General features: G+C 38.7%; 1 protein-coding gene across 1 annotated transcript; it reads right to left on the reverse strand.

The window, feature by feature from the left end:
* Positions 1-21,633: 21,633 nt before the first annotated feature.
* Positions 21,634-22,824, reverse strand: LOC136359181 (uncharacterized). The gene is given in 1 exon segment (XM_066315620.1): positions 21,634-22,824. A coding segment is annotated over 1 exon segment (1,191 nt).
* Positions 22,825-27,643: the final 4,819 nt, after the last annotated feature.

The raw sequence follows: 27,643 nt of genomic DNA on the forward strand, positions 1-27,643 counted from the left end.
TCTTTGCATTTGAGAATGACTAAAATATGCAATTTCTTGGCTTATATTTAAAATTGTTAGGGATTTTCTTCTTTGTTTTTCTATTATACTACTATGAGAGAGAGTGCATCTTAAGATACAGTCCCCTTGCATTCAATTTTGAAACATAGGAACCATCCTACTGGGGTTCTGTCTTGTTTGATTACACCAGAGGTTACAGGAGCACTTTCTGAGTATGTAAATAGTTAATGAAAAGCCAGTAGATGGCACTCAAGAATGTGTAGCATTGATCATACCTAAGAGTTAGAGACCTTGCTGTGCTCTGCAAATGGCTTCCTCAGCCTTAGTCTGCACAGGAGACCTTTAACACCTGGGATCCAGAGCCAGCTGAAGGAAACACTGCGCTTTGGATCTAACTGTTTGGCCTGTTCTTCTCCATGAACTATGGAAGTCTGGATTTTTTTATGCCTAATAAAAATAATTTGGATTAGCTGCTAAATGCAGTAAAAATAAATTAGTCACCTACAGGGAATATATTTGATTCCTTTTGGGTTCTATATAGCACTGGATTTCAGTTAGCTAATCCAAATTACTGCATTTTCTTCAACGAGAGTATGTTCTGATGCTGTTTGATATTTTTCCCAAGTCAGGATTTATTCTTTTAAAACAGGCCTTGCAACATTCCCTTTTAACCCAATGTAAAATACTTATGCAAAGGGAAGAAAAACAATATAGTGAAGGGGGTTTCTTGCTCTTCTTGGAAATATCCTCTTCACCACTTTGGAGTCCGGGAAGATCTGCCCTCAGCTGGAAATGTGGGAGTATAAAGACTGCCCTTCCAAGCGACCACTGTCCTGGTAACAGGGGAGAAACCATCCAGAGTCAGTCATCTGTGACTTGAATGGCTGCCAGGTATGGCTCTGCTGCTCATAAGTGGCACAAAGACCTGCCTGATATGGGGATATTTATAAAGATGGGCATGTTTGAGTCCAGATGGGGGCCAGAAATACGAGCAGAGGTGCTGGAGCATCTCCTGTGAAGACAGGCTGAGAATTGGGGTTGTTCAGCCTGAAGAGAAGACTCTGGGGAAACATTATAGCACCTTCCAGTACCTAAAGGTGCCTACAAGAAAGATGGAGAAGGACTTTTTACAAAGGCTTGTAGTGATAGGACAAGGGGGAATGGTCTTAAGCTGAAGGAGTGTAGGTTTAAATCAGACATTAGGAAGAAATCCTTTGCTGTACAGCTAGCAAGACATTGGAACAGGCTGCTCAGGGAAGCTGTGGATGCTCCATCTCTGGAGCCATTTTTGGCCAGGTTGGACAGGGCCCTGAGAAAACTGGCCCCTCCTCATGTTGGGATTGGAATTAGAATATCTTTAAGATCCCTTCCAACTCAAAACATTTTATGATTATATGAAGTTCCTTGGACATTTATTTCAAACTTATTTTTCATCTCTCAAGATTTCTCTGCAGGAAGCATCTTTTGTTAGTGGGCTCTTGTGAAACTAGTGAGCAAATTTAGCACAGACTCAGCTGAAAGCTGCATGATTTTGGCCAACTTAACTGCTTGTCTGAAACATTTCTCTTACCCTTTTGTGAGGCGTACTTAATTAGTATTCTGCCTGGTAATATTAGTAAAATTAAGAGAAGACAGTCAACAAATGTGGCTAAGTTAAAACTCTCAGGAGGATCAAAATCCAGCTGTGACAAAGAAAAGGAGAAACAGTTCTAAATATCTATTTGTGCAAGTAACATAAACTGTCCACCCAGATATGAGGGGCATTGCCTACTCTGCTGTGGTAAAGGGAAGAAAAAGAGTGGAGGAAGCAGGAGGGGGAAAAGAAAAGTGATACAGAGGGAGAAGAAAGCAAAGCCCTCCAGAGCTCTGTTCCCCACAGGGAAATGGGAGAGTGTAATCACTGCTAGCAGCCAAGGCAGCCTGCTTTTCCATCCCTACCAGCCACTGCTCCCTGTAACAGCTCAGCCCCCCATGGTGCTCCCTACTTGTGCTGGCTCTGGAAAAGCAGCAGGTCACACACACTGGCTGACAGAAAACAAAACTGAGGCATGCTATGGGGTATGGCATCCTTGACACTCAGTCTGACAGCCTGCATGACCCTGTACCACATGGTCATGGCTGGGCTTATGGGGAGATTTTTTAAGAGAGGAAAAAATGTGAATTTCTACTGTAGGGTACAAAAACACTGAGCAATACTTGTGCCATTCTGACGGACCTGGGAGATGAGAAACCTCCTCTGACACTAGTATAACATGAGACCTAAGTTAAAGAAAGTAGTGTTGAAACATGATCTTTTTAGTTTCATGTCTTAGAAAGAACATGCCTTCTTTAGCTTCCAACTTTCCTAAATCCTTTTCTTAACCATCACATCTCTTCACCTTCTGCAAGCTAAACAGGCTTCAAAGATCCATCCAGTTCTTATGACAGATGTTGCCTTAATCTTCAACTCTTACTGCTTTGATAGATTAGTGTATTTCCTACCTGGGTCCTGTTCATGCTCCTCTGTACCTTTTTCCTAAGCTGCTTCATGCTTTCTCCCCTATCTCACTGATGTCAGCCTTTCCCTGCTTCCATCATATTCCCTCACTCTCTTCTCTGCCCCAACACCTCCTCTGTCGGCAACTAACCTCCCAGTTGTATTTTTGCAAATAAAGCCTACAGGCAAAGAAGTAAGAAAAGGCAGGTTATGAAGGATTACAGCTGAACAGGGCCATAAGGTGCTAAATAACCCCTCTCAGTAGCACAGAATTTGAAAGTCTGATAAATGGAGCCTTACAGATGTTTTTAATCCAGCAGTTTTGCCTGGTAGGGAACATGTATTGAGGACTTATTTGGTAATTCTGATATCAAAAAAGAAGAATGAATGAAAGCCAAGTATTTATGGTTTAGCAAATGAAAGCTTAATCAGCACGTATATACTCCTTTGTACCATGAAGCAGTGTACCAAGAAGCTTCTTAGCACTAAACCAGAAAGGATTTATTCTATTTACAAAAAAAAAAAAAAAAAAAGTATGTCGTAGAACAGTTCCAGCTGAAAGGGACCCCTAGAGTTCCTGTGTTTTGCCTTCCAAAATCACCACCATCATTAAGAATATTTGCTTCTCTCTAGTCAGACCTGCCCTTGATGCAGAAGCCTCTTGGCAAGTTTCTGCCAACAGTGAGAGCAAGCTTTGGTAAACATCAGGTTTTTTGCAGCAAGCCTTCCAAGCGGAGCAGAGGTGCCATCATAAAGCCCTCTCAGCATACTGACAAAATCAGCTTTATATGTTCATATTAACCAACAGAAAGGTGTGAGATCCTGTCAGAGATTTTTATAGAACTCTGCAAGTTCACGCTGCCTTCTGTACATCTTTTTGCTATTTTTCTTAAGGTGTGTTAAAAATACTGAATAAGGAAGATTTTTTCAAACCTATCTGAAACCAGAGTGATGTACTAATATTAGGAGCCTCCATGCCTGCAGGGGTTTATCATCCTGACCTCACCCCATCCCAACTTTGCTAGTTCCTCACGGAGCTGAGCAGTCTGGCATAAAATACAGGTTGAAGACATTAACTTCCTGCCAACTGGACTAATGTATAGAAAGTTATTTGAGAGTTATAATTGTTTGAAAGGTCATACACTGTAACTATAGCCACATCATACACGTTGTTTTAATTCAAAAATATAGGGGAAAAAAGGTGAGAACTGGAAAATAAAACACTGCAATATATTATAAAACAGTAGCGGGGAAAATTTAATACCAAAAACTGTGGAGAAAATGAACTTCCTGCAGAATGAAACCATGAAAGAAGCAAAAAAATTCAATTTTAACTTAAACAGATCTAAACCCCTTGTATATAATGGGCAGATTTTGTTTCTATAATGACATACAATTTTTACAAATTATTTATCTAATTTTTTAGAGAAAACAGTTTTTACTGTACCATTCATTACCTGGATTTGCATTTTTTCCAGTGATACATGAAGTAAATCACACATGGGCTACTATTAAGAGTACACTATTATGCAAACATAAATGGACTCTAAAGAAATACAAATTGTTTGGAACAAGTAGAAAATTCAATAGAATGAGTGCACTCAAAAGGGCTTAAAAGAAGATTTTTCTTACATCTACAAAGTTTTTTTCAAATGAAGTTTTCTCTTTTCAAAAGAGAATGCAGATGATAACAGAGAGGCTGTAGATCTTAGGCCAATTTAACACACAGCACCCTATTACTAATGAAACACTTTTTGCAAAAGTGCAAATCATTCAGAAACCTTAATTCAATTAGAAATCAAATATTTCCCGTACTTAGATTTTTTTCTTATCCTGAAAATTGACCACATTATAAGGAAAGATTTTCCAAAAGAAAAAATATAAAATTAATTATGTTAAGGCCAATCAGAAGGTAAACCTAGAAAAAGCGAGCACAGAGAAAGATGCACATGTGTTTACTTACACACGTTCCATCACCTCCTAGCTCCTGTCACTTGAAAATCCATTGATACACTTCAGCAAAGTACCTGGTTTCTTAGTATGAACATTTCTCCTTAGCTGAGAGGCAGTGATTTCATTTTTCTGTGTTTTACAATCCTTTCAGGAAAAAAACTCTAAAATTGGAGGGAATAAGAAACCCAAACAATTTGATCTGCTTGATATTGAGGTCAGATATAGTTTCATACAAAGACTCACCTGGGAACAGAACACAAAGCTACTGTACATAAACCTTCCCAAAGAGCAAGAACTACATATTAAAGATTTTTATTAGATGGTGTTCTAAAATGTCCCTAGGCATAATACAAGCTTTTATTTTTTTATGTGTTCAAACAGCACAGTTTTAAGAGAATGGAACTGTAATATGCCATGTGTCAGTAATTCAAAAAAGAAAGCTTGTAAAAATTAACAGTCAGGAAATAATAAGTAGCTGTATATCAAGAGATGTATTATTAAAACAAGAAGGATTTGAACTGCCAGCATAGGGTGAATACCACAAAACTAGAAGGCAAAAGGCATTTTGTCATTTGAGCAGCTTAGCAGCTTACACTTATATGCTCCCCTTTGGCCTCAAAGCTTCAGTGGAGGCAATGATTAGTCTCCAAGATCAATGGAAGTTCCACAGTTACTCCACACAAACTCTCTCTCTTTTTTTTTTTTTTTTTTTTTTCTTCCTTTGGCATATTTTGAAGTATATTCTTAACTGTTGCAAGGCAGTGATAAAATAGTTGACAACAGCTCAGTGTTTCACAGACACTGAGATCCTAGAGCCCAAGATAAGTCATGATGCATATTCACTACATTTGCTAATCCTCCTCCCAAAGCCATGGTTCAAGATAGTCTGGCAAAACACAATGGACTCACAGAAAGACAATGTGATCTTCTGAATTATTTTTTTTTTCTGCAGCTCATTCTATACAGCAGAATCTGATCCCAAGATGCTTAGAATTCCAATTTGTTTCCATACTTTTGACCACAAAGAAACATCAATCATGGAGGCACAATTAAATACATTATTTTTTTTCTTATACTAATGGCACTGCAGGTGCTGCAAAGCTGTTCAGAACTTGGTGTTCGGGTTTGATCAGAAGTAAGGGGGCTTATGCAGCAAACACTCTTGTTTGCCTGTTTCTTAAAGGAAGGATTCCATGGTAGCAAGGTCAAATGTGATCCCTGAAGGTTGCCATGGCAACTGTATATTGATTCATTACAAATCAGAGTTTGTTCTGAAGCCTCTCCAAGGCAGGATAGTGTCCTGTCATAATTGTGTTTCTCTGCTCTTCAACTTCAGTGTTTTGTGAATGGATAACTGGTTCTGAATACGAAGAAAACTGATGCACACTGCAAGTTAGTTATGCAAGGATAAAAGGAAGTAGAGAGAGAAAGGAAGACCAAAGAAAAAAAAAAAAAAAAAACAAAAACCCCACCTAAATAAGGTTGATGGGTACACAGTGCACACATCAGGAGGAAGAGGAGAAAAAGGCATAAAACGATGTTCTGATATGGACAATGTTGCAGTCAATAAATTCACTTTAGAGGGTCTTGAGATTAAATGTGCCTCTTCCTGATATGAACTGAAATAAATACTGTTATGACATGGTGAATCTATAGTCCCCAAAGCTGGCTATGGAAAACATGAGTGAAATATATGTTTCTTTGTGTTCTGCTGGAGGTAGAAAAGTAGAAAATCTGCAGGCTAAAGGGATAAGTGTACAGAATCATAGAATACAGAATTACAGAATTGTTGAGGTTGGAAGGGACCTTAAAAATCATCTAGTTTCACCCCCCTACTGTAAGCAGGGACATCTTCCACTAGACCAGGTTGCTCAAAGCCTCCTCCAACCTGGCCTTGAACACTTCCAGAGATGGGTGTCCATAACCTCTCTGTGCAGCCTGTTCCTGTGTCTCAGCACCCTCATAGTAAAAAATGTCTTTCTAATGTCTAACCTAAACCCAAAATCTTTCAGCTTGAGGCCATTTGCCCTTGTTCTATGGGGACTATGTGCCTTTGTAAAAAGTCCCCCTCCGCCTTTCTTATAGGCTCCCTTTGGTACTGGAAGGCTGCTGAAGGGTCTCTCTGGAGCTTTCCCTTCTCCAGGCTGAGCAATGCCAACACTTTCAGTATCTGGCCTCTCTCTGTTGATGCAGTATTTAAAGAATTATGGAGTAAGCATTGATTATAGCCACAGATCACCAGCTGCATTTCCATTTCAAATTCATATTCAGCTTGATACTGAAATGGGCTTGCCCCCTCCATGAGATCTTGTGCTGTTCATTGAGTGTTACAGGTTTTTTCTGATAGTTTTCTAATAAGCTTTCAGTTCTGCCATTCATGATGGAATTATTAAACATCCATCACAGATCAGATAACCAAGCATAGCTAGCCACTGCCTCTAAACTTCAGTGATTTCCAAAAGCACTTTTTTTTTTTTTGCGTGGAAAAATTGAATTACCTTCAGTGGGCTGGAACAAACCAGACTTCACGTTATCTCTCCAGCAGATGTGTCACCAAAACAAACCTGGTTCTTCAACCAGTAAGGGAAATCAATCAGCAGATTATTGCCCATCAGCAGAGCAGATTTCAGTTTTAACGAACAGTTGTGACAAATTTATCGTTCCATTGACAGTAACAGATAAATATGTATATACAACTCCATTCTTACTTCAGTGCAGAGATTACAAAACTGACAGAAAAATTGAGTCATGCAAGTTGTTGGCAAACATTGAACACTACTTTTCTAAACCTCATCTAAAAATTGATATGTGTTAAAAAGCAGTTAAATAAGAAATATTAAAATTCTGTTAATTAATTGATACTTCAAAGATTAACCTGGTGTTCTGCTTGTCATAGTCAACAATTAAGTGTTTCATTTATTCCTTATAGATACACAATAGCAGATATATATATGCAAATTTTTCATAAACTTTATGATTACTATCAAAAAAATCTTATATTGACCTCAATATGATCAGCAAAGTGTAGTGCCATGTCACGGAGAAGAAAATTATGACCAGCTATGCTTTAATGTTATCTACTTCCTCATAAGCCTTTACACTAAATTTATGCATGGGTTTCATCTCTTTTAGTGTCATTAGGTTTGCTGGATATGTTCTGGTTTTTACCATTAGTAAAGGGCACAAGGATCACCAGCATCTCTGTGTGGAATTTCCCTATTAAATATTTATATTTATATACAGTATTATATGAATACAGAGTGAAAATAATCAGGTGTTGCCAGAACTTTTGATTTTATTTTGGCAGAGGAATTACGTGGTTTCTCTGAGGAAAACAGATACCATTTTTTATGCTTCTTTCTCATGTCTGCCAAATAAAACTCAACTCTACACCCAAACATGTTTTATCAGCCCTCAGAAGCAAAGTAAGATGAGTCTTGGTCTATAAGGAAGTGAAAACCACTAAGAATATTGCCAAATATTATATGGGAAAGGGATCCCCTGACAAACACAAGACACTGGATCTTTATCTGATTTTTAACAGACTTTGCACATACTTTTAATTCCTAGCATCCAAAACCCCTGGGTTTAAACCTCTATTTAGTGACTTTGCTGAGCACAGGGAAGGGGATATTTGTCCACTGTGTTCTTCCTGTAGTGCAATGCAAGAGTTCATCCTTGGGGAAGTGTGATGCAGTGTCATGCCTCTCCACAGAGGAGGAGGAGCCCCTGGCCCGTGCTGGACTGGCCAAGGGTGGTCTGTGCCTGCCGATGCACAGCTCCCACTTTTGAGCTGGTGAATAATGTAAAGAGTATTGATTGTTGAAGGGGTCTGTGTGAGCTGTTAGTCTTTCCACCAGAGCAAGCAGCATGAGGTCTTGTGTTTGCTCTGCTTGCCCTCTGTCCTCTTCCCATCACAGTGACTTGACCTTTTCAAGCACAAAGAGGAACATGAAACCAGAACTCCCCTGGTTTATTGATGCTGCCACTCAAATGTCTTCCCCTCATATTTCCTGTGATGCCCGATCTTCACAGCTGAAAATCCCACAGGGGCTGGTTAAGATACCCAGGGTGCACCTCAACCAAAAGCCATTCTCTAAACTCCCATGGTTAAAGTGCACCAGACTGAGTTTCCAAGAGACACTAGGTGGGACAGCAGCTTGTAAATGGTGTTGGGGGATGGCACCCACATCACATCTTTCACATCTCTCACAGCTCCTGGGAAAAATGGAACATATGGTCTTGCCTAGAGTCCTCCGTGCTGGTGTCTTGTGTGGGTCATGGGGGTTCCAGGGGTGCATGTGGAGCCATGGTGATTTGACATAAAAACATCAGTAATGTCACACTGACAGACCACATGCTTTGTCCATGTGGCAAAGATCTTCACAAGCACAAGCACTTCTTCACAGCCCTCAGTAAGACAGGTCCTACAGGATCACAGCTCCATCTGCATGTCCCTCTCAATGATCACATTGCTTTGTATATCAAGGTCTTTGCATTGCTTGGATAGCTTATCTTTTTCAGCAAATTTCCATTCCCACTTAAAACAAGACCTTTAAAATTTCTATAGTTAGTCTTGTGAGAAGTATGAGACATCTGAAGAACTGCATTTGTGCAGCGATGAATGAATACACAATTTTCTGAGAAAGCTGATACACGGACCCTTCTTAATGGTGGAGAGGGCAGAAGGGGAATGTTGGTGATGAAAGTGTGAATACCAGCCTAGAGCATGCACCAATAGCTTATACCTATTTTAAAACTTGTGAGAAAATGCTGAAGAGGCAAAACAGTACAAATTCTTATGTGTTTCTGTGTTTGCAAGTATAGAGTGTATTCATTTTTTCTTGTGTTGATAAATAGCAGAGCATTTTTAAGGCCTGAACCTGCCATCCTCCTGCCACTCCTACTTTTCATGTGCACTCAGTGGAAAAAGTGTTTCAATAACACAGGAAAAGTAAGGAATTTATATTGAAAGGTTAAGGAATCTTTGAAGATGTGATGTCTTGTTATCATATCTTTAAATCATACAATGATATCTTATCTTAATATCATATCTTTGAAGATGAGATCCGTGTGTTGCATCCCAAAGGTAACACAGCTGAGGGTCAAGGGCTGTAACTTAGGGATCATTTTACGCAGAAGTGGGTGGCATGGCAAAATATAGAAGGTATGACTCTTCTGGAAAAACATGCTCTGAGACATCAGGGAAGAAGCAGAAGTGCAATTAAGTCTTGCTTAATAACGAATTGTATTTCTTAAAGGTACCCTTTTTTTTTTACAGGTCTGATCCATAGTATTGACCACAATTTAAATCAGCTCTCCCCAAAGACATTCATCACTCTGGTCTGGTATCTTAAGCACGCTTGCTGCACAAAATAGCCTGTAATTTTATTGCCACTCACACACTGTCACTGAAAAGATCAAAGAACATGTATATGTGAAAGAAAGTGGAAATGAGATTTAGGGGTTATAGTCACTGATCTCAGAGTGCTAGCATTCAGGGTTATGTATGAAACCACTACAGCATCATTTTAATATGGGTTTTATTATTACTTTTTTTTTTCCCCAGAATATTGACCCAGCAATTAGCACAGATTAGGAAGGGGTCAAAGGGATTGCAGAAAGACTTTTGTCTCAATTGTCCTAATTCCAGGATACAATCTAAGCAACCTCTGTTCTATTCTGGGTGTTAATACTGCTACATAAATTCTAGGAATGATGGATGATTAGTAATGAATGATGGCTACAAGTATCAAAAGGTTGTTTGAATCACTCTTTTTTCTGATCATCTTCTAAAAATGTGTTTCTGGAATTATCATTAAACAAATTATGAAAAACAGGCTAGTGGTCAATGTAAAAAATACTAAAAATATAAGGCTGTCATTGTAATGTCCAAAAATATACCTTCCTGCTTTGGGTCCAGACGTCTTCCTTAGTACTGTGATTACCATTTATTACCTCAGAATAAGCTAGGATTGGTTCACTCAATGCAAACATTTTAGAACGCAAAATGCCACTTCTTTTTTTATAAAGCATTTTCAGAAAGAACTATTTTCCATTGTGATTCTTTTGACAGCAGCAGAATAAAATTATGAGATAGAATTAATATCTAGTGCTGACCATTTGAGCAAAAGGAGAATCTACAAAATCATTCCTGCAGGAGCAAATAGTCAAGGGAGTTTATCCTTTCTGCTATCTCCACCAGGAGAAATATGTGTTTTGGAAATATTCTATCACATATCTAGCAGTAAGTGTTATAGGAGTAAAACTCATTTATCAGTGAAGTTATTTATCAAATTTGATGAAAAAAACGCCTCCTACTACAAAATAATCCAAGCTTAGAAACCCGTTTCCTCAATATTCTCTTTCAACACAGTGTCGTTGTCTTTCACCTAATCATAAATGTACATAGGAAAGAGTCTACCAGATTCTTTCTTTAGAGGAATAAAGATAATGAATAAAAGTTGTTGCTGTGCTAAATGAAATTTGTTGACACTTTAACCTGTACACGAATAAAGCCTAGGCAGCTATAACCAGAAATACTTTGATTTTTCAAGTGTGAAGGTCAAAAACATAATTAATCTTTTCACGTAGGTTGCACTTTGAATAAAAAGGCTACTTACTATATTTCTAAATTAGGTCTTTGTATAAATGATAAGAAAATTGCATAAAAAGGTGAAAAAAGATTGTTTTCTAACTGCAAGTCTAAGATGCAAGCTGAAAGTGAAGTGACACAAAGAGGAGAAAAAAGAGGGCTGAGATGAGACTGTATTAAATGAAACAAGGGGTTATTGAAGTGAATAGAGAAATAAGGAGTCTTAAATTTGAAACGTTGCATTTGATTAATTAAACTGCATCCTGAATTTGCTAATTGGATGCTTACATGTTGTTGTGGGACAATGACAGATGGCATTGCACTGATGGCAATTAATCCTTGTAGCACTTTTAAAATAAGGCATTAAAATTTCTGGTTATCCCTATGCCTGCAGTCATTCCTCTGAAAAACTAGAATAGAAATAGCTATGAGCCTCACTATGAGGAAGAAAAAAGTGATGAGTATACAAGTAGTTCTAAATAGCATTTATTTGCCATTTAGAATATAATACCTTTCAAATAAAAATATTTTTTAAATTAACTGACAGTGTCTTCTGTTTAATTAACTTCTATAGTAGGGATGGAAATACATTCCTGAGCTTACATCTTTTTGTTATACCCTGTACAAGGGAAAAATATTAAATATAGATAGTTGAAATTGAAAAGTCAATAAGGAAACCACATATCTAATGGGTTTTGTTGGTTTTTTCCCTTCTAATTTTAGTATCATTTATATCTATTTTTAATATCATCTGTGCAGGAGCAGATGTCCTTTTGGACTGACAGTGGTGTAAAATAATAAATTTTGCTACTCTGTGTTCACCGGGAATTTGCCCGAATACCAAAGCATGAAATGTGTGTTCATTTATCCTACCAAAAAAATCTTTGTGAGAACTTTGCTAAAGCCTCACTGAACTATTCCATGAGAAAGATGTTAATACTCACTGTGATTTAGGTCACTTAAAAATAGACACAAGGAAGGTCAAGGTTCAGTCCTATACATGCTGACTCACCATTTTTTTCTCAGTTTGTAGTTTAAATTGTTGCAAAAGTCCATGTGGTTGACTTCCATCACTGCAAGCCACTTATGAAAACAAATCTACACATTGTCATCACCAGAAAAAAAATTTTGCTAAGATTACTTTACACATTTGTGCATCTGTCTCCTCTTACTTTTTTTTTTCTTTCTGTAAGCAACTCAATTTTCCATCAAAAGCCATAAAGAAAGCTATGAAAATTACTCTGCTTAATCCATATGTTTGGTTTTGCCACAAACTTCCTTGAGGTATGAGCAAACCTAGGAAGCACTCTGCAAAAAAAGAGACAATAATAATTAAAATAATAACTCCTTTGCATGTTTTAGCCTGGGATATGACCCTGCAGCAATGAGTATTGAGGCAAAGAGTAACTAAGCTGTGTAAGATCTTGTATGTGAGGTCTTTAAGAATGGTGGGATGCATCTCTTAGAAAAAAAAAGTCCAATATCATAAAGTACCACGCCTCAGTTAATGTCTCTATAAGCTACTGGAATTAAAATAACAAATTTATTTAAGTTTTGTGATGTGAAATCTCTAAGTCAGTCCATGTAACTGTATGAGGAATGCACGTTAGCTGATTACAAAGTAGATGGGAGAAAAACATTATACTTTTTATAACAGATCAAGATTTCTTAAACTAAGAAGCTTCAGGATTCTTTGCTCTTTGATACTGTTACCAGCCCCACTGAAGTTTCACACTGCAGGAATCCACACATTTGGATTGGATTTAAGCCACAGATTCAAGAGTACAGATGAATGTAGGATGATAGTCATTGGAAACAACAGTAACATTAATTGCACCCAGAGCATAAGAAAAAGAGAATGAAAAGATTTGTTTTCCTGTATTTTTTAAGGACCACAGTCATAAGATTCCAACATTATTCCAACCACCTAATTTATTGATTAGTGACTAATGCTGAAAGGTCTGGATTATCACTTCCAGGGCAAAGATGTAAAATAATTCTTATAGGTGCTGAAAGGGGAAGGCTTGACCATGAAAAGTACTGGCCTCAATCTGTGATTTCATTCACACATCTTTCTTTGAAATGCCAAATATATCTTAAACAGTAATACTGGATCACATATGAAATAAGCAATGTCCTTTAACACTTTTTTTGTCTTATCAGTGCTGCTTCTTCTAGATGATGGTAGAATTATAGCAGATCAGCAGGGTATTAATCATGTTTTGGTCTCATGCGTTGTAAATTCAGGTCATCTCTAGGGGGTTGCACTAGAAACCTCATTACTATATTGATTAGTAAAATTTTATAGTTGTCAACATCGTTCTATGCAGCACTTCTGAAAATGATTCCTGTTTTAGAACTCTGGATATATAACACATATGACAATAATAAGTAAATATATGCAAGAAGTGGAATGAATCTGACTGAGAAGCCTGAAACAGCAGTATTGGGACACAGAAAGAAAGATACTGATGACACGGGCTGAACCGAGATTTACAGTGCCTACTTAATTTTTGCCAGTCTTGCTGGTGCATTTCTGACCATGGCAATGTGGTGTAGAACCAATACACTTAGTTCAAGAGAAACTTATAAAGTAAAGTTGTTGTTATTGCTGCTATTGTTGTTGTTGTTGTTATTATTATTATTATTATTATTATTAAAAAGTACCTTTCTGAAGCAAATCATTGCCAGTAATTTGCTATTCTATATATCAAAAAATGTGTATATCAAAAAATGTTGGACTCGTAAAACAAAAGTCTCAACTGCTTCTAAAGGCACTAGAATCATAGAATATTCTGAATTGGAAAGGACCCATCAGCATCATCAAATCCAATCAAGGTGTCACCTTGGATAAACCTGTGAAGCATTTTTTTCCCAACAGTCTCTTTCATAGCCCCAAAATTTTAATTTATTTCTTTCCCCATATGCATTCAATATTGTGTTTGAGACACTTTATTCCCCTGAGCTGATCTGCAATACATTTGAAAGTACCTCAGTTCCACATTTACAACATGGTAATGGACATAGTGCTTTTAGAGTATCTTATAAACTCTTTGGTGACAAATCAGCAAAAACCAACAAATACCTTGATGAAACACTCCAGAGTTAAATCATACCCCAGAGTTAAATCATTCTCATCATCTATCTAAACACATTTGACCCCAATGTAATATACTAATATATCACATGGTTGTCTTGCTTAACAAACAGCCCCAAATATCTTTTTACAGCAGATATTTTACTCTCCTGTTATTCTAACCATCGTTGCTAAACAATGAACTAGATACTTAAGGAGCATGAATTTTTATTCATACCGCAGAGACAAAAACATAATTTATTTTTCAAGTGAAAGAATAGCTGCTTTTTCTCTCAGCCAGCCACAATGGTGGGGGAAAAAAACGTAAGACAGCACAGTTAGGACTACCAGATTATTAGAATTTTTGAGACCTAGCAAATTACAGCCAGAACTGCTGCCACTACTCATGGATATACCCACGGTTTTGGAAGAACTTGGTTTTTACCATTACATTCAGATATATTTCAAAGACTTTACAGCCCCCTCTATATAGATGGTCCCCTTAAGATTTGGAGAATTAATATCTTCAGGATGAGTAACTTCAGGAGGAACAGTTTTTGTACAAGAAGTCATTAAATAAAATACAACCACCACAGAGACTCCCACTGGTGAGTTACTGAGCCCTGCCCTTTTTTGTGTTTCCATATGCTCTTATAAACTTTCAGTTCTTGTCAGAGCAGTAGCCTAACGAGTAAAAGAATGGACATTTGGGCATTTCCCAGGGCCTGGGCTGCTCAGCTGACAGAGAGAGCTGGGGCTGCTGCTGATGTGCAGGGCTGAGGGCACTGCCTCCAGGGGACACCCAGGAGGTGCTGTGTGACAGAGGAACCTACTGCTACGTCCCCAACCCAGCCACAGGGTGTGGATGGGCCTTTGGAAGATGCTTCATCTGCCTCTTCCCATTGATTCTTTTTGATAAAATATTTTGTCTATATAGTCAGTCCATAATGTTGTATTCATTATTGACTGTTTGTTATCCTGAATCAAATCTGTAGTTTGACTGCAGATAGCACCCAGGAAGGGTCGTACATACCATAAAACACAACCCAGTGTCAGGGGGTGGCCTGTTATGAGCACCAATGTTACATTTTGCTAGACTGTCTAGTTTTCTACTGAGAAAAGACAATTGGTTAAGGTCCTGGGACTATCCCCAGTGTTACACAGAATCCTGATTAATGAGCAGCTTACTAAAAAATAGACTCTTCCCAAGGAGCTGTCAAGCCCTGAAGAATTGTGCCAGCATTTCTTAGCTGTGCCCTCCACACCTCAGTGAGCCCAAATTGTTCAATTACTCCTGTATATTTTTGGAGGCATGGGAGGTTTTTCCATCTTTCACAGTGGATCAGTCAAGACACTTGTCAAAAAAGTGATTTTTCCTATCCCAGGGTATTTTTTTTTTTTCCAGAAAAAGTTATATAAAAATGGCTTTCCTTTCCATTTTGGGTCATAGCTACTGCTTGTGTACTGAGCACAGATTTTGGTAAGAAGTCCACATGCAGAGTTGGGTATGGGTGTACAGCTAGGGACAGGACTGGGACAGGACTGCAGTGGAGGAAAGAGTTGGTTTTCTTTCCTTTGTTTCACCAGGCTAATGGAAGGCAGAGGGACAGCAATTTCCCCTCATAACAATGCCAAGCCTGTTTTTGACTATATTAGGTGGAATAGCTTCTTTGTGGTGATTATATTGGTGAACAATTGCAATAATTGGTGAACCAAAAATTGGTTCTAGCAAAATCCACTCCTTCTGGCAGGCCCCTTTGATAAGGTATTGAGTTGAACCAAAGCCAAATATTTCCTCAGGGAAAGGAGAAATCTAGCAACCTCTAGGATATTTTGGGGGTTCATTGTAGAGTCATTTCCTGCACAGGATAGAGACAGGCCAGAGCTTTATGGGACTTCTTTATATGTACATATGTACTGTATGATCGTGTATGTCCTGTGTCAAAAATCTTCCTGAGGGCAAGATCCAAAATGTATAACCCTGTTCCTCAGGTGACAGAGAGGAATTGCTGTGGAATGATGGTCATCCAGGGATTCAGAATAATGTAACCATGCCAGGTCCTGTAGTGAGTCAGGGAAACAGGAAGGTTATTGAGAAATACTGCTTTGGCCTTCATCTCTCTCAGAACAGGAGAGCTGGATTGCTGACACAGTGAAATGATAAATATGAAGTGTTGTATGTACCCTAAACTACTCAGATGGAGTTTGGATATTGAAAAAATTAATGATGTGGTAGTATAATTAGTCCAGCATATTATGATACTAATATTCTTTAAAATAAATATAGGATTCATTGAATTTTTATCATTATTTCAACTGCTGCTTGCCCTCATTTACTGTCTTGATAGGGTTGCTGGCCTGAGACTTTCTTCTAAAATTAATGGCCTTCTAAAATTAATCAGTGGCCATAGCCCTCAGACAATGAAGGATTTTTCTTACTTTGTGACTGAGCACTCAATTCAACTGTGAGTTACACTTGTACAAGTCAAATGGCATCAGGATAATCAAGAAAAAAGCATCAACAATGCTTCTACAACCTTCAGTCTATTTCCTTTTGACATACTGCACTGAAATAATTTCAATATAAGAGAAACTAGAGACCCCTGTAATTATTAATTATCTGTTCTGAGGTAGGCAACAGTCAATTCTGGGTATATCTAGAGCAGATGGTACATTTTCCTCCAGATTCTTAAAAACTTTTAAGCTGTATGAATGTTTTTAATTACAACTATGTTGTGAAGGCAACTAAAACCAGTTTGCTTAAGAAAATCTTTATAACCACTCAGAAGAATCAGTTAATGATTCCAGCATCTTCGTGCATTTTCAGTATTTTTTTGTAATAAATAAAAACCTAAGCTAAAGATGAATCTCAGCTTACAAACAGCCCATGGTATTTCAGAAGATATAGGGGCAAGAAACCTTGCTGCTGAAATTGGCTCTTTTTGCAATCCAGTACCTGTCAATGGTGGGCCCAGCCACGTCATGCAGGGCTCAGACAGAGCACCCAAATGTCTTACACAACACTGGGAGTTTTGGGGGTTTCTTTAAAGAGAAGAAAAAAGAAAAAAAAAGAAGAGAGAGAGAAAATGTACAGGACATGTGCTCATGATACTACATTTAAAGGAAAACGAGATTAAAATTTGTCAATAAATCACATTAAATTTGTTGGCATCATCAAGGTTGGTACATAATACATACTCTTATAACAGCATTAAAATGTGCTTCTCATCCTGATATCACATTTTCTATTTTGTTCTGCAATTGTCAGATAAAAATATTATCTCAGTAAACCTTTGAATTTAATCTTAATTGACTTTTATCTATCTGCTCCTCCTGTCCATTTGTGTTTTTTGGTTAGACAACCAAATCTGAAACCAAAACAGATTTGTTTGGACTCCATATTGGCTCTGAGTGGCACAGGGAAGAAAAAAGCACATGCATACTGAGTCAATGTTTTCTCATGTAGAATAGAAGAATCTTAAAAATGTGTTTTCATAATGGCAAACTAAATTATTTTCAAGCTACAACCCACAATTAACTTACAAAGTTCAACAGTGTTAAAAGAATGGCAAAACAAAGAAGCCATGCATGCTTTTCACTGCCTACATTTTCCATAACAATTATGCAGCCCTGTGAACACAGTTAATATCACCTCTGCTCAGAAGGTATGCTCCAGGGCTACGGGCTGAGATTGTTCTATAATAAAACATCAGGTCCATTACTTGACATTAGAAAGCAATAATTATATCAGTGCATTTCAGGTTCCTTTCCCTTCATAAAGGTACCTTTTTTAAAAGGATTATCCTGACAGACAGCACAGCTGCCTTTTTAAAGAGGCAACATAATTAGCTTCCTCCCACCCCACTGATACTTGTTTCTCTTATCTCTGGGTTGATCTGAGAAATAAGAGCAGTGCAAATGTTTGTTCCAAGAAAGCACAAAGGCAGCAGAGGCAAAACTGCTGCCTTGATTTAGTGGGTCAGGAGGGTCCCTGCGGATGCAGGAACCCCAGACACGTAGCCCTGTTGCTAGGGAACTGCATCGATCCTTTCCAGCATCTTCACTGACACCCTCTCTGCTCCACTGTGATTGAACACCATCCTTTACAGGAGTGGAAGAGTTAGAAGCTTCGGCTGGGCTTTAATATTTATGAAGTAAACGTTTTAACCATTGAAGCTTTAAATGTCTAATGCTGTTTTCTTTTTCCAGAGCAGCAGCTTCCTTTGGGAATATTTCCATCACTCTAGTATGGCAAATTACTTGACATTGGAGGCAGAGAGCTTATTTTCTCTGAACTAAATGCAATCGCAGGAGATTTAGGATGCCTACAAAAATAATTGAAGTATATTTTTCCTCATTCATTTTAATTCTCTTATTATTTCAAGATAATTTACACTTAAAGTTCATCATGCTACAGGCTTGGCTGAAAATCGTCAAAAACAGATTGAAAGGTAGATCAGGATATTCTGAATATTCTTATGTAGGCTAGAAAGTATAAAGCATGAGGCTAAAAAATATAAATCACGTGTATAAAATGTGGTGTGTACATACAGAGAATGCTGTTAAATGGAAAGGGTTAACTGAGCCCAGTGGAGCACTGTTAAAAATGCCCAGTCCCATACCAAGAAGAATGAGGAGAGCAGGTTATAAGTCGTGAGCTAGCTGATTGGGATGTGCATCTCTGTGCACACACAGTGGGAGGTTTTTAACCCCCAGCTCTTCAAGCAGGCTCTACAGTGGGTGTCCTCAGGTGGTGCTGCAGCCCCACCACACTGGTAAGGACCTGCACTGGAGGACTAGTAGCTGTGTTCCTGCATGTCAGGCCCATGTGCAGCCTGAGGCAACATCCTCAGCATGTCAGCTGTCTCAGGGGAAGGTGGGCCTGCAGACACCTCAGCTGCTGCAGGCAGAGAGCAAACATGCTGTATCAAACATAATTGAAGGAGATGGAGCACCTGAGTCCTATCCCAACAGATTCTCAGGGAACCTGTATTTATAGAAGGGTGATGCCCTGAAGCCTCACAGATTGGAAGAGTTATCAGATGGTATGGAAGCTTTCCAAACCACCTCTCTCACAATAGTGGGAAGAAGCTGAAGAGATGATAGTTTTCCAGATTAAATACAGAAAATTCTCTATCTGAATTTTAAAAAGTCACCGTTAGAAGTGAACAAAACCCACACATCTAAATAAACTCCTGTTGACTTTACATCTATATAAAAATAAATATTTCAAAATGTATGTGAGATGATTAAGCTCTTGGCACCCTTCCTATAAATACTCAACACTGGCAGAAACTGTCTAGCAGTAGCCATAGAAATTGAAATAATTGCTGTAATCAGACACCAGATGCCTGATACCAAGCTTCATAACAGATACCACAGTGACCCGAGGGAAGAAAATGTAACATAAGGACAAGGTACTTATGTGAGCAGGAACAAATCTATCAGCAGAGCTATGGGGACAGTAGCTCCCTCCCTGCCAGCATCACCCTGTGGGTCACATACTTGAGTCTCATTAGAGGAAATGCAGCTTTCTGCTGCTTTTATTGTTCTGACTGTTGGGAATGCCACACCTGACCCTGCTTGCAGTCCTTCCTATTAGGAAGCCCATAACAACAACATCCCTCACTGAAATCCCCAGAGACTAGTACAGAAAGTTGCAAATGCTGTGGTGGTTCCCTGCAAGGCAGCCAGCAGCTCACACTGTTTCTGCACATGTGATGCTGTTGTACACCACAACACAAAGACTCCAACTTCAGAAGGCTGAAAATGACTCCTTTATTCTTGGGATGTGTCTCTTTTATATACTATTCTACACAGACCAATTCGATTGGTGAAACAAAGACAAACCTCTTCAATCACATTGGTCAGACCAGAGGAACATCAAGAAAAAGTCCCTCCTAGGGAAAAAATGTAAACAGATCTGTGGTTACAAAAACATGTCTCTTGTTTACAGAAAATTCCCTGGGAAAGAAATTTCAGAAAACCAAAACATGTCAGGCACGAACCAGGGCTACACACATGCAAAAGTTCTCTGATGTTTGCATCATGTGGGTGTGCTCGTTAGGATGTGTCTCATAAGCACAAGTCTGTATCTTTAGCCTAAATCATGCTGTGTATCCTATGGTTAACTAGATTCCTCTGATTGAGATGCAAAGCTAAAAAACAAAAGAATAATTTTTTTTAAAAAACGTTAAAGCATCCAAACTTGTGCTTCGTAAAAGATTCAAGTTCTAGAGAACCCGTCTCGAGTCTTGTATAACCTTTCTTCTTAATATAAAATAAATTCTTATTCTTTCCCATTTCAAAGCTAATCTTCTCCCATTCACTCTAATATTCAGTGTTAGTATGTAACAGACCATGAATTAAGAAATGGCTGTTTAGACAGTACTGAAGTCCTTTTTTCTTATGCCCTTATAAGTAAAAACATTATATAATTTTCTACAGCATAAGACACATAATGGTCTTCTAACTAAGGTTCTGCTAGCACTCAAACTAGCGCTCTTTCCTCACACAGCATTGACACAATAATAGCATAATACTTCAGGCCATTAAGTCTTTTGAAAGCAAATTATTGTCATCAGATGCAATAAAACCTAGTTGGATTAACAATCTTACATTCTGTCTTGATAACACTAGTAAAATAGTAATTGCCTCTGCTTAGCCTGGCATTAACTGGTTTTTTATCTGTTTCTTCTTGAAATGTGTTGGTCAAAAGTCCCACCTGAATCACTGCTCAGAAAACATTTAGGGAAAAGGGCAGCAGTGCAATACTTTGGATCCTAACCTGAAGTCTGGCAAGCTCAAGGAGGACCCTGCTACTAGATACAAGGTCTTCAGCTCTCTGTGGACTATCTCATGTAATTGATAACAGAGACATGAGAAATTCTGCTTCCCCTGAAACCTGCTGACTTATGCATGGTTGTTATATATAGATCCACATGTGTACATGTGTGCCTGTATTATACTATACACGCTTATATATGAACCCTATTTATTTTCCCATTAATAGACTGAATTCCCGTTAATTCCCTCTGGCAGCTAAAAGATGTTTACACGTTGTTGTTCTTGTTTTAATTTCTCTAGTGACTTATTTTGACAAATGTTATAGAAAAGGTTGTTAGAAGTGTCTGAGAAACATGTACAAGTTTTAAAGGTTACCAATGTCTCTTTTATTGCTGAGAATTTTTCCATTTCACTTTTCTGTTTTTAACTGGGGGTGAGTACAGGTGAGGAAAGTGATTAATTTTCCAAAGTGATTGTAAGTTCTTAAGCATTTTTTAATATCTATTTTCATAGTAGGATGTGCCTGTTATTTGACACATATCTAAATAGTATGATTTACTTGTAGAAACATAAAAATCCATTATAAAGTAAAGCTTTGGAATATACTAGATTTTTCTCTAATACAGTAGAGCAAGAAATAGCAGACTTGTCTCTGATGTGTAATCTAGGTACCATTGCATATTCAATAGACATGTAACACCAAGTAAGATCAATTTTAGTAGCTGTGAACCCTGTTTCCACACAAAATCAATTAAGCAAGTGGTAACAGTATAGTCTGTGAACATTAACACACCAGTAGGTTTGGCAAGACACACAGCTGCTTGTGCAGGTAGATAAATCCATCATAGCAAAGAAGTCTAGGTCACAGGTAGCTCTGGCTCCTACAAAAACTTCAGTCACAGACGCCTGTGTCAGGGTCCACAAACATATGCAGGAGACCTGATGGTTCGTTTTAAGGATCTCAGAGTGCAAAAGACACAGTAGGGGGGTCATAATCTCAGGGTTGACAGGCTATTGCATTGGTGACTCATAGCCAGAGAATAATTTTCTTTCATGTATCATTTGCAAGCATGCAGCTTTGTGTATGTTTTCTAGGAGTTGGTCTGAGATGCCGACAATTGCCAGAGGGTCCCCCCTTTCAAGGGGGCTTAGTCCCCCTGCCCAGTAAGCTGCACCCTGTGTCAGGGACCATGGAGCACGTGTATTTCCTGTTGTTAAGAAAACTCCATGTCCCCAATAGCCACTTGCTTCTTGTTCACTTAATTTAATTTGGCCACCTCCAGTGAGTGAAGCTCTAAAAACATACTCCATCTCTGATTCACTAAGGAGGCGGGAGTATTCTTTCTTTATTTTAGCTAAATCAGTGGCTGTGTATGGAATTTCTTTGGTGGTTATGTGGGGATCATGATCCTCTTCATTTATATAATTATATTCTGTTTTAATGAGAGGTCTCAAGTTGGAGCAACAGTGTTCCCCACAATTTTGCATGTGTACTAATTCTTTCTGAGGGTATATCTGTTTAATATTGTATATCTCCTTTCCTTCTGTCTCGTTAGGCGAATCTACAGGGTTTAAGTTTTTACTTCGTCTTTCTGCAAGGGAAATCTGTAACAAATAAATCTGATTTTCTTTCTGCTCCAATTGTTTTTGCAAAGCTTCTACCAAACCTTGCAGGGAGTCTATTATTGCTTTTTCTTCACTTACCCGTTTAAGACAAGTTTCTATGGCTGCCAAAAGACAGGCCCCCAAAACTGAGCAAAGAACGGTTTTATTTCTGCCCAGTTTGAATCTAGCATCATGCTGCAAAGAATATATTTTATCTACAATGTTTTCAAAATTGAACCAATTATTCTGTGCCCACCCTTCTCTGGCTGGAGAAGGTCTAGCACCATGTTTTGCCAGCAAAGCATAAAATGCATCCTCATGTTTTTCCATCATTTTGGTGAAGGGACAACAATCACTTCCAGGGAGGTATTCCTAAAGTTACACACTGGCACAGCTAAAACTGTGTTTCCCTTTGCTTCCCTGGAATGGGTGAGGAGACCAAAACCGCTTGGGAGGCACTCCTTAGTTTCAAAATGGTTGTCTCCTCAACTACACCAAGCAGCCCAAAACACACAAAACTAACTACAGTCCTATCTTTTGCACAATGAGATCTTTTAGGAAATCCTGATGACAGGGAATGCTCTTCGTCTGGACATATACATTTGTGGGAATTTTCCCTCGCCCTCCCTTGCTTTCTAACAGCGCTCACCGAAGTGGCGTGCTAGGTGCGACTGAGACGAGGGTGTTCCCCTGTTACAAACTATATATAACCCACAACTCCTCTGTCTATCAAGATCCTGCCTGTGATGCCAATTTATGTCAGGGTCCTCAAACATATGCAGGAGACCTGATGGTTCATTTTAAGGATCTCAGAGCGTAAAAGACACAGCAGGGGATAACTCAGTTTACTCAATAAAAAATGCACCTTTATTTAGTGCCAACAAATGCCATAGTGGGGAGAAAAATAAAGAATAATAAGAAAAGATAGAGAAAGAGGGGAAGGGGACTATAGCTACCAACATGGAGGGATGAGTCCTCGAGGCCGAGATGCCTATAGACATGATCTTTTCCAGTGGGGTGATCACTGGAAAAGTGAGCAGGGGTCTCCAGGGTTTTTTATAGGTTGGCCAAGATGGGAACCAAAGCAAGTGGCACAGAGCCAAAGCGGGAACCACCCATTTTGAGATTGGGTGCTCAGAAACAAGCTGCACACCATACATATCTGTACTCTGGTACGGACAGACGAGTTTGGGCAAGCAGCCTTGGCTCAGTCCACTGTGACCAGTTCCATTGTTCTTGCATTCCATTCTCATGGAGATGCAGACCAGTCCTCTGAGACTTGGCAAACATTCCACCACAGCCAGGCCAGGGACTCCTTTCAGAGTCTGGGATCTCAGTCCTCAATCATTGGAGACAGTTGTGAGGCATATCACATCCTTGGACAGACTCTGACAACCTGCCACCCTGCCAGGTGTACCTGATACACCTCTTAGTGTGTGTCTGTTAAAATAAAGGCAGTTTCCCACCTTCAGCACTGTGTCAGACTTTGTAGCTGTCCCTGCAAGTGAATAGATTGTTTCTTGATCACAGCAATTAGTTAAGCTGCTCTCCACATCCCTGTCTACTACTTTATTCTTACTCCAAACTGCAGTTTCACTGAGGATGTTGGTGTCAAATGTGCTTGGAGTGATGATGCTCACTGCTTAGCATTCAGCTCCAGAGCCTCTCAGAGAGGAAGCGTGAACTTATCTGGCTGCCTGTCAGAAATGCTGGCCTGGATGAATAGCAACTGCCTGGAACCGTATGGTAAATAAGACCTAAAGCTTCTACCAAGGGTTTACAGGCTCTGGGCAAACATGTTCACTCATAGTTGTTACATTTGACAGCTTGTAGCCCTCAAGTGATCCCTGTGATTTTTTAAAAATGCTTTCATCTTATTTCCTCTCCAAGAGTTTAGCTATGCCAATTTTTTTCTCAGGAAGATGGGGCTTCTTATTCAGGAAGACTTTTTCTGCATGCATGTAATGGGAGAAAGTGGTGACAAGCAATACAGCCTCTCATATGAGGTTTCCCTTAAGCAGGTAATGCTTATTTGCTCCCTTTCCTCCCCCCAAATTCTGCAATATATTAGCCAGACAGAGGAACAGAAGTAATACAACCCCTGCAGCTTCTTGCAGCCTTAATGCTGGGTAAAAGTTCAAGTCAGGCAGTGTGGGGATAGAAAGAACAGGATATACAAGCCTTATCCTCTGCTTGGGGCTCTCAGGAGTAAAGTGTTTCTTATGCTTTAAATCTCTACTCTTCTTTTATCCCATTTTGCTCATTTTCAGAGACATCTGATTTTAAGTATTTGGAGATGCCTTCTCTTGGATGCCATTAAAATAATTACTTATTTTATAATTTGCTCACTAATAAACTTCAAGAGAGAGGAATTTAGTATACAATAGAAAAGAGAGAACTATTTAAATGCATTTCTTTATTTAACTCATGACTAAGTGGATAGACAGCTTAATAGCATTAAGATATCAAAAACTGAAGATTAGCATCTTCTAAGAATGCCCTATGTGTCCACACAATCACTGGTAAAAGCTTTTGCAAGCCATTAAAATGACATTGACCTCCATTTTCTGACAAACTGGAAGCATTACATACAACTTAATAAGAGAAAAAGAGGGAAAACTAATTGACATAGAAAGGTCAAAGCAATGTAAATGTGATGTTTTCATGATGGGAAATATCTTCATGGTTGAAAAAGAAATGAAGCAGGTTATTGCAGATATTACTATTAAAAAATCCTGCTGTTAACATTAACATCTGATTTGCCTAATATAGTTCATTACTGTTCAGCATTTCATCTAAATCATTTTTTTATTAATGCTTAACCAATACCAAATAACTCCCTAGCACTAGCCTTAGACATCTCTATGAATATTAATAAATTTATGATACTTGGTCCTGTTGTAATGAAGCTGCAGTGAATTTATAATGATCAGATACTTAGAATAAGCAGTGAGCATTTAGAAGACTCTTCTTTCTGCTTGAGTGAGCACAGTAAAATACCAGAGGTTCAGTAGAGACATCCTCAAAACTGGACAGATAGTAAGGCTGGAGGGGAAAGCTATCCTGCAAAGAGGAACAATTGTGAACATCTGCAAAGCTGCTAACTTGAATTCATCTTACTAATCCCGAGGTGCACCAACTATTCAGACAGCATTTAGTTGAGGAGAAGGCAGCCTGTTGTCCATTTAACATGCTGGACTTCATACTTCAGCAGGTGACTAGAACATTGCAGGATCTGCCTGCCTCTCTTTAATTTCAAAATATTAGCCAATGGAAAAAATGAAGGGAAAAAAAAAAGTTTAAGACTTCTAAAATTTAGGACTCTAAGAAATAAAGAAATCAGTGTCTCACCAAGAGAAGAGGTGTATTATGGCAAAATCTATAATATTTAGGTACTGTCGGCAGTCCTGAGAATACATTATTCTTCACAAAATTTCCTGGAAAAATGTCACTGGGATTGATTCAACCACTGTGATCAGAATGTTTGCATTTTAATTAACACATAAGAAAATATGTTTTTCAACTTTGTAAGAAAACTACTACAGTACCTTTCTCTGAGCTCAAATCATAGTAGTTAGCTGTATCTTTAGAAAATATATATTATCTATTCTGAAAAGAAAAGCAGGTGCAAATGTGGGTTTTTCTTCTAACTTTGGTGTTCAGTGTCTCCACTGTGTTTCAAGTAAAGTATTGTTTTGGTTTAATATTCAATATTTTATGACAGTAAATATCAATGTCACAATCAGTAGCTGAAACCACTTCTATAATGTGACACACAATATTTCACAGGTGTGAATCTGTGTACTCAGGACTCACCCTGGACCATTTAAAATGCTGGTCACAGCGAATACTGATGTACAGTAGATAGTAGCCATGGAAACCAGTCAGAGCTTACCTTAATAATGGGTTTTTTTAAGAAAACTAGATTTCAAAGAGCGATTTTTCTCTATCTTTGGGGCCACTGTGCATTATAGCATCTAGGAAATTATCCATTAGAGGTTTTTCAAAGCAATTCCCTCTTAAAATCTTTTGCAGATGTTGCACAGAGCTCATTTCTGCACACTAAAGACCAGGTGTGTTATTAAGGCATGATAAACACACCAAAAACCTCCCTGGAGAATGCAACAAGTGAGGAGCAGAATCAGATCACACCCCAGGCTGCACTGAGAGGAGGCAGGTCCACGGCTGAAAATTTATTTCCAGCCAGTCCTCGAGGGACCAAACAACTGGGGAGGAGGTGCTAAGCAACAGGGAAGGCAGGCAGTCAGGCACCTGGAGAATACGTGCAGGGCAAGAGAAGAGGGATGCAGTCCTGGCTCTTGTGAGGGCTAGAGGCATGGTGGGATTTAATGCTTGAAGCCAGAGAATAGGGCAGATGCAAGTTCTTGGTAAATGCAGGCTTTGCTGTGAAATTTGCAGTGTGGAAAGTGAAGTTTTCTGAGAGGAAATAGTGATTTAGAAGACATTTTTCATAGGAAGCAAAAACACCTCAAAAAGCTTTTTGACAGAACATTGGAATCAGGTACTGAAAAGTGCAAATAAGATTCACAACATATTCTGAGTTGGAAAGGACCCACTAGGACCATCAAGTCCAATTTTAAGTGAATGAGCATTGAACCCACAAACTTTGAGTGCCATTAGCACCAAGCTCTAACCCACTGAGCTAATCTCATCTCCCTAAAGGGAGGAAAGCTGTCTGGTTGGTAGTGATCCCTGGGGAGGTGTGCTGCTCAACAGGAGTTCTCTGACAACAAAGACTTGGCTGCTCGCTCAGCTGCAAAAATGAGCATGCAGACCTGACTGAAGACATGATTGCAGCTAAATATAAGCTCTGTGGCTGTGAAAAGCATAGGGAGGAAAAGAAAATGGGAGAGAAACTTCCCCTTCCTTCAGCAGGGAGCCTATTCCTGCCTCTACCTCAACCTGTGAGGCAGCAGACCTCCACTTTGGCTACTCTGGAGAGAAGCTCTGAAACAGATCCACAGATAGAAGAAGAAGGAATGGAAAGCATATCAAATGAAAAAAGTGGACGAATAAATTATGAACAGAAGCAGAGCTAAAGATATTTTCCACTGCTTTGAAAGGATAAGATGCCTACAATAGCAGGAGGACCATACATATAGATGTAAGATTCATTTTTCCAATCCTTAAA

The sequence above is a fragment of the Sylvia atricapilla genome, chromosome 1, assembly GCF_009819655.1.
Source record: "Sylvia atricapilla isolate bSylAtr1 chromosome 1, bSylAtr1.pri, whole genome shotgun sequence".
Lineage (NCBI taxonomy): Eukaryota > Metazoa > Chordata > Aves > Passeriformes > Sylviidae > Sylvia > Sylvia atricapilla.